At 42.0% G+C, this 8,038-nt stretch overlaps 1 protein-coding gene across 1 annotated transcript in view; it reads right to left on the bottom strand.

The window, feature by feature from the left end:
- The window catches only part of ITGA8 (integrin subunit alpha 8), a 165,125-nt gene that overhangs the window by 97,316 nt on the left and 59,771 nt on the right, over positions 1-8,038 (bottom strand). Inside the window, exon 14 of the mRNA XM_015423753.1 lies at positions 1,204-1,249. Within this exon, the coding sequence (XP_015279239.1) occupies positions 1,204-1,249 (46 nt within the window). The remainder of the gene's footprint in view (positions 1-1,203; positions 1,250-8,038) is intronic.

The following is an 8,038-nucleotide window of genomic DNA, read 5'->3' on the forward strand; positions in this document are numbered from 1 at the left end:
AAAATCCAAATAATCAACTCAAATATTAAACATTCTCAAAAATTCCAAGTTGTTTAAATGCAAAGTCCCTTCAGGTGCAAAAATAAGAAAAGCTTCATGCTGATTTATCCCCACAATGTCCAAATTTCAGCAAAAAAAAATAAATTGCAGGCTACAGGTATTGCTCCTCCAGAGGAAGAAAGATGGGGCTATTTTGCTTCTGCTTTGCCACATTCCATATTTGAGATTTGAATATGATCTGGGAAGAGGGGAAGATGCAGTTCTTAAAACCATTCTATGATACAATGTAGGTGACAGATCTTCAGCCAAATGGTCCCAACTGAAGCCAAAAATAAAATAAAATACAGTAATAGAAAAAGCAGCTAGAAACAGACACTACAGCAACAAGGCTGACATGTACTTTGAGAAGTTTGAATCTACTACTGGCAATTAACTGGTTACCTGTAATTTAGAGCTCTTAGAATAAAATCACATGGTAAAAGAATGCAGATATTCATAGACCATTGCAGCTGCACAGATAGCATGCTAGGAATACACCATCTGCAGAACAGAGCAGTAGTTCTGTAACTTCCAGGGAACATATCACGTGGTCTCGCCCACAGATCAGTAGACAAAAAATTGATACAAAATGATGATTTAGCTTTCTCAAACAGTTCGCAACTCAAATGTAATGTTAGTTTTCCAACATAGTTTTACATCATATTACTATAATCATTCTGAAATACTTAACCTGATTTTACATAAAGAAATTCTGGTTAGGCTAAGAACTAAAATATAACATTGAAATAAGGAAGCTGTGAGAGAAGAGACTTTTTAAAAGACAGTTTACTCACTAGGCTTCCCAAGTCCCCCCGGGAGGCGGGGAAACCCCCGCCCCAGAGGCCCGTTCTCCGCCACCGCCAGATCGGGCCCCGGGGGGAGCTCCTTCCTGATGTGCGCGTCACCCGGAAGTGATGCGACCACGCCGGGCACGCTGGGGGCGGGGCCACGGCCATCCGAGGGAAAACTCTATGGTTTTCCCTCGTATGGCTGTGGCCCCGCCCCCAGCGCGCCTGGCGTCGTCACATCACTTTCGGGTGACGTGCATGCGGCGCACAACAGACGCCGGTCAGGAGCCCCCCGCTCCTGGCGAAAATCCACTTGGCAACCCTATTACTTACCCCCAGAATAAGATCAATACTTACATAAATAAATGGTCCATACCTGTAAACAACTACTTTTCCAGCTCCAAATGCACCAACAATTAAATCTGCAAAATTTAGAAAGGGATACTCAAAACACAGAAACGTGTTACATTTATCAAGACCGAATTATTTACAGTGAAAATTAAATTAGGCACACACACACATAGATACAGAAGTTCACAAACATTCAGGGAAATGTTCATTCTAATTTTAAAATTCAGTTATCTTAACTTTTCCATACCCTTCCACACCAGCAAAGGATCATATTAAGTCTTTCCTTCAAACATACATTCTGTATTCTCCCCACTGCTCAGGAGAGTTCACATTTTAAACTAGCGTCCATGCATTCCAGATTCCTTTAGTTTCTGTATTTCTCATTCATTTCACATCCATGATGTACCCAGGCAAAATCCTGCCCTCCATCCATCAGCGGCTATTAGCTACGATGGCTAAACGGAATCTCCATGTTCAAACACAGAATACCTCTGAATGTCAACTGCTGGGTGTGACGAACTGCACTTTTTAAAAGCTTAGAAATGCTGAACAAACAGCTGAAGGACTGTGAAGGGCTAACTCTTCACGGAAGCAGAGAGCCTTGAGTGACAGGCTGCTCCAAGCAATCTGATTGGTTAGCATCAGCTGAGCAGAGAGAGACTTTAGAGCTGCATGATGAGGAAAGAGTCAGTCAGATTTCTGCCTTGACTGAGTTGAGTCTGAGTTCTGCTGACAGCAGTTTTACATAGACAAGTACTGGGGGAAAGTTGGCAAGAAAGTTTGGGAATTTAGGTGAAGACTTCCATTCGGGCCAAAGAAATTCTGCCTAGTGAGAGGAGAATTTCCCTACCCAGTCAAGCAGAGAGTTAGCTCTGAAGAGTGGAGAGATTTCTAGTCTGGTGTGGTTAGAAACTGCCCTTGGAGACCTCAAGAGTCAGTTAAAAACTAGAGATGAGTACTAGTGTTTCAAGAGAAGGTGTTTGGGTACTGTAAATAGTGCACCAGCCGTCTCAAAACCAAAAGAGTCAGAGAATATTCAAAGAAAATGTACTGGGGTGTTTGGGAAAACACTGGAACAAAAGCCTCTCAACATAAAGATTTAAGTCTCTGTGAAAAGCTTAAGAAACTCTCATTAGCCTGAAACATAAGAACTAAACTCTGTGCATGTACTGATTTTACCTCAGAGTTATCTGTATTGAGTTACCTCAGAAATTTTCAAGCCCTGATTTTACCTAACCTTTTCCCTCTATGATGAATAAAATATTTTGTTAACTTGGAATATAAAAACACCGTGAGCACTCCTTAAGTTAATATGTGCTCCCAATCCTTCCCTCAGGTTCCTGGGCTGAGGAAATGGCCAAAATATTATACTGTGAGAGGGTGGGACAGTCAGAGTTCTTCAGGAAAGGAGGGAATTGGATGGGGTCATCATACTGGAGGTATCAATATAAGGAAGCTTTGGACTCTATGGCACTACCACTAACCTTCTGGACATCTGGTTGGCCAGAGCAGAAACAGGATGCTAGACGAGATAGACTGTCTGATTCAGCAGGGAACATGTTACCACTTAAATTCCCGAACCTTAAATTTCTTCATGCACTGCTTGCCCTGAAACTTTGCATATCCATGTAGCAGGTATAAATCCTAGAGTGAACACATTTCCTCTGAACTTCTTCCTGACCTACCAGTTATACAGTACCATACAAGCAGAGTGATAAATTTCCTGACAGAAAGCACTGCCATCATTCTATGCTATGATAGAATGATGGCAGTGTATACAATTGCATAACATAAAGATATTATGACTTCTAGTTTACAAACAAGCTGCCCACGCAGAAACTGGAAAACTAAAAAAACAAAAGGATAAAGAATAATGGGAAGTCTCTGTGAATGCTAAAAAAGCACAGTGTATATCCACACTGATTCATGCCACTGTCACCTCAAGGCTATATATAAAGGGCTGCCCATGAAAACTATTTGGAAACTTCAGTTGATACAGAATCTGTCTCTGAATTATCGAGTGGTTTACCCCAGTATGATCATACTAGCCGAATCAACCCTGGCTATCAATGGGGTGACAGATGTTGCAGCCAAATCGCCCTCACATCCACATACTACACCCACACTTTGGCAGCACAGTCATTATTACTGTTAATTTTCATTTAGAGACATTTAGGGTCCAGGTCTAACTTCCACAGAAATCAACAGAAAGTCTTCTTTTCAGCTGTGGGATAGCTTCAACTTTCACAGTGCCAAAATTATAAGTAAGTTTATAAACATTTTGTATTCTATGAAAGAAACCAATCAAAATCAACTGTTCAAACTGTCTACATTATTCGATATCTGGCAACCTTTTTATCTTAAAAATACAGAAATACTTTATTCATTACATACATCTTCCTCAAAAAGGCTACAGACTCAGTTTGTTAGCTGAAAGCAAAATGCTTGACAAAGTTTGCAGAGCTTTTTTTAAACAACAGAAAGTAATAAAACTGAAAGGATTGAATTCTTTCCAAATGAAACTCGAAGAAAAACATTCATGAACTAAAAGACTGAATTATACCATTTCATGTACTAGACTTTTACTTTTCTTTAAAAAGAGGATTTAAAAATCACTGTAGCTTTGATTTAAGGAAATAGTTGTCTATAAATCATTACTAGGATATTGCTGCAAGAAACTCCAACAGAGCTTGTGGTTTAAGATTCCCAAAATGAACAGAATGTATTTACATAGGCCTCCTAAAGGGAATAAGTCACCTGCTCTACATATAGAGTGAATACTGCCTACTGATGCCAAGGCAGATATGACTGAATGCTTACAAAGTAATAAAATAACCATGGACAACTCCTCCCCCCCCCAAAAAAAAAAATCACCCACCAACAAACAAGGTCCAATACCTCCTCATCTGCATATAGCAGATGCAAGGGATGTTTCTAATATGTTCTGTGACCTCAGTTTGTGGACAAGGGTCAAAACACATGGGTGTACTATGAAGACATTGCAGGTTGGCTCTAGCAATCATCAGTGGAAGGTGCTAGTAGGTACAGATTTTCTCTGCATTCCCCTCTCCTCAGCAGTCCCTTCTGAAAAGCAGTTACTGGGGCTATTGGGACCTTTATCTCATGTGGGGGGGGGCTAATTTGAGGAAGGCAAAGGGAACACAATGGCCCATTCTCCCTCTTCCATCAGCTCCTCTTCCCTTCCCTTGCTGCAGTTCCCCAGCCTGTATGGCTGTTAACCCACATGGATCCCAGGGTCTCAGGAACCAGTTTTTCCAGTGTTGCAGGGGAGTGTTGTTGGGAGAGGGATGTATGGCAAACAACCATACACCTTGTGCTATTATCTCTGTTGTGTAGCCCAGTCTATCTTGGTGCACTCCTCATTGAAATAAATAGGCTTTGCTGGCTAGGATTGCTTTTGGAGATGATGCAATGCAGCACTTTTCAGCTAACCTGGACTTATTTTAATTACAAGAGGTCTTTACAAACATAGGGGTCTCCACAGGGCCGTATTAACCCACGGCTGGGCCCCTAGGCTCTCAGGTGTTTCTGGGGCCCTCTGGCACTTCAGTCTTTCACCCCACTACAGCTGACAGCCTGACCCTGGTACGGTAGGTGCTAGACCACAGTACATAGCCCTATAGCGACAGGCTGTCTATGAAGAGAAAATAACAGTGCATCAGCAATAAAATAAAATAAAATAAAATAAAATGATGGGCCCCTAGTCCCTACAGGGCCCCTAGGTTTCAGCCTAGTCAGCCTTATGGATAATACAGCCCAGGGTCTCCGGTACATTCGTTCAGTAATGATATTCTCATAAGCTGACTGAAAAACCCTTTGTTCTGTTGCTTCAGACCAACATGGCTACCTACCTAAAAAAAAGTTAGCTTACTAAGTACCCATTCAAGCCTTTAGGACTCATTAGTCAGGCAATGCTCTTTTCCACCAGGAATGAGAATCTAGACAGCCACTGACAAAGTGGCAACTTACGTTGTGTTACCCTTGATCAGCCAGCTATCAGCACTGTTATTCTAAGTTGGAAATTTTTAGCATGGTTCCACACACCGTCTGAAATCTGGGGGGAAAGGGGAATGATAAAATTCTGCAGAAGACCTGATTGGTTTACTGAGTGGCTACATACCTACTGTGGAAAGTTAATGGCAATTTGTATTCGTCCTGTGCCAGTTAAATCTCAGTAGGCTGGATCTGGGTTGCGGTGGACTTGCAGAAGGTTCCTAAATCATCAGTAATATTTGAAAAATCCTCTGTAATTCACTGACTCCATAGTTGATTTCAGTTATGCTTCCTAATGTTGGGAGACTATGAAGCTGGAGGTCTGACCATTGTACAGGAGCAAGGAAGCACAAGTTTTACACTAATGGGCAATGCTAATTTTCTTGCTGTGCTGCTGAGAGGCCACGGGACAGGACAGGAAGCCAGTGAGCATCACCCAATTGTTCAGAATGCTCCTTGTCTTCATCACCTAGTTGCAGATGCTTCCTGTCTTCTCGTATTGAAGTGAAGTGCAGAACAGAAAGGGTAACTTAAGAGTCATCTGGTTGCTTGAGCAATTCAGAAACTGTCCTTGTCTTTGCCTACCAAATTACAAGCACAGCACAAGGAAATGGCTTTCACATTCCCATATTGCCTAGATGGCAGGTTTATTCCCCAGCCTATGGTTTCGTGCTGTCATCGTTGCAGCATTTGCACAGGAAACCAAAAATGGAGCAAAACATAAACATCAGAAAGAAATATGACTGTAGTTGACAGGCTATAAATAAAAATAAACTAAAAATGAACAAAAGGTACATTTGGTGGAGCCAGGGAGCACTTTGCACCCCAATTTACTCCATTTTGTTCCACAACTCAGTCTTAGTAAAATCAAGGACCATTAGCTCAAGCCAAATGACACTCTGTACAAAGTCTATTTATTATCATGTTTTTAACCCACCTTTCCTCCAAGGTGCTCAGGACAGGAAAAATGGTTCTCCCCCCCTCTTCTACTGTAACCTCACAGCAACCCTGTGAGAAAGGTTAAGCTGAGAGAAAAAGACTGGCCCAAAGTCAAGAGGGGACCCTCTCTCATCTCAATCCAACACACTCCCTATGCCACTGTACCACACTATTCATAATACTATGTCCCCCTACTGATGCTACTTTTCCCTACCTCTCCAGAAAATATAATGAATGGCACTGTAGCTACACCTGCTGTTTCATATAAATTCAAGGAACATCATAGTCACTGCATCTGCCCCAAATATGGAAATATACAGTTAAAGTTTATAGCAATTCTGGATTTCACTAAATCAGAATAATAAAACAATTGCAAAGAACTCAGCGATAAACTGTGTTGTCTACTGCTGGCCCTCATCCATTTATTTTCTCAACTGTAGCTCTTAGGAAAGCACTTCCATGCTTAATTTTCCTTTTCTATTCCTACTCTTCCTTCCTTATGCTTATCTTAATTCCCTCTTCTGAGTCATTCCATAGATAAATCACTCAGTCTAAAACTATGTAGGTGCAGATTGCTGGCAACAAGTTTACAGCTCTCCCAAAACTTTAAATCCCTGCTGTTAAGAAGCATAAGTAAGAAGTTTCTTCCTGCTGTAGATTTTGATGCACTTAGCAGATGGAAATACTGATGAACTGGATATGCAAAAGAGTAAGAATCTGGGGTGTTTTTAGAAAGGTTTTTTTCCCTTCCCCAATTACCACATAAGAATGTAAGAAGGGCAGCCCTAGTGGGTCAGACCCATGCGGTATCTAGTCCAACATCTTGTTTCCTTCAGTGGTCAGCAAGACATCCTAAAGGGTTCACAGCAGGATCACGGAGGTTAAAGCACGAGTATCCAGAGGTATACTGTCTCTGAAACATGAAGGTACCATTCAGCCATCAAGGCTTAGCCTTTCACAAATGTATTTAATCCCTTTTTAAAGCCATCTACGTTTGTGGGTGTCAACCCACCCCATGGCAGTGAGGTCCACAAGTTCATTATGCATCGTGCTGTTGTTTTCTTAAAGTATCAGATGTCTTCCCAAATTACAACTATCCATATGTAATGATTAAATTCAAGGTAGACCCAAGAATACAGGTATAAATTGTGGCATAAAGATGTTGTAGGTAGATTGAGAGGCAGTGCCAGCTCCAGGATTTGTAGGGAGATGGGCCTGAGAAAAGTACCACAAGCGAGATTAATTAACCTGGAAGAAACATGACTTGAAAACAAAGAATTATCTTACACTTCTTCTGCTCGTCTTGGGTGCTCCATATAAACTGGTAAGGACCACACTTTTGAACTGGTAGGCCAAAGGCCAGACCTTGTCACAGTCTACAATTGGCCTGCTGAGATGAACAGCTGGCTAAAGTTCTTGGGTGGCTGACCACTGAATGAATATGAAAACCATCATGGCATGTTTTCAGCGGTCTGGTGGATGCTTCACATGTCATACATAGATTACTCAAATGTATACTAATACATGTATTGCCTGACCTTATCTTTATTTTTTTATCATTTTAGATTTTAAATGGCATAACAGGTTTGGAAGAGAGCAAGACAAAACCTCAAATAAATAAACAGAAGGAATGATGGTACAAATATTTAAGTGTTTTTCAAATAGGGTTGCCAAGTAGACTCACCCCTCGGAGCGGGGGAGCCTCGCCGGTGTCTGGGAGTTCGTCAGGGGCGCGTGCTACGAAAGTGACGTGCTACGTGCTCACGTTGGGGGCGTGGCCTACATCGTTGGGGAAAAACCATATGGTTTTCCCCCCAACGATGTGGGCCACGCCCCCAACGTGAGCGATGTGGCTGCGTCACCTCTGGTGACGCAGCTTCGGGGGCGGGGTTCCCCCGGGGCCCAAT

Source organism: Gekko japonicus, unplaced genomic scaffold (assembly GCF_001447785.1).
Source record: "Gekko japonicus isolate JY-2015 unplaced genomic scaffold, Gekko_japonicus_V1.1 scaffold94, whole genome shotgun sequence".
Lineage (NCBI taxonomy): Eukaryota > Metazoa > Chordata > Lepidosauria > Squamata > Gekkonidae > Gekko > Gekko japonicus.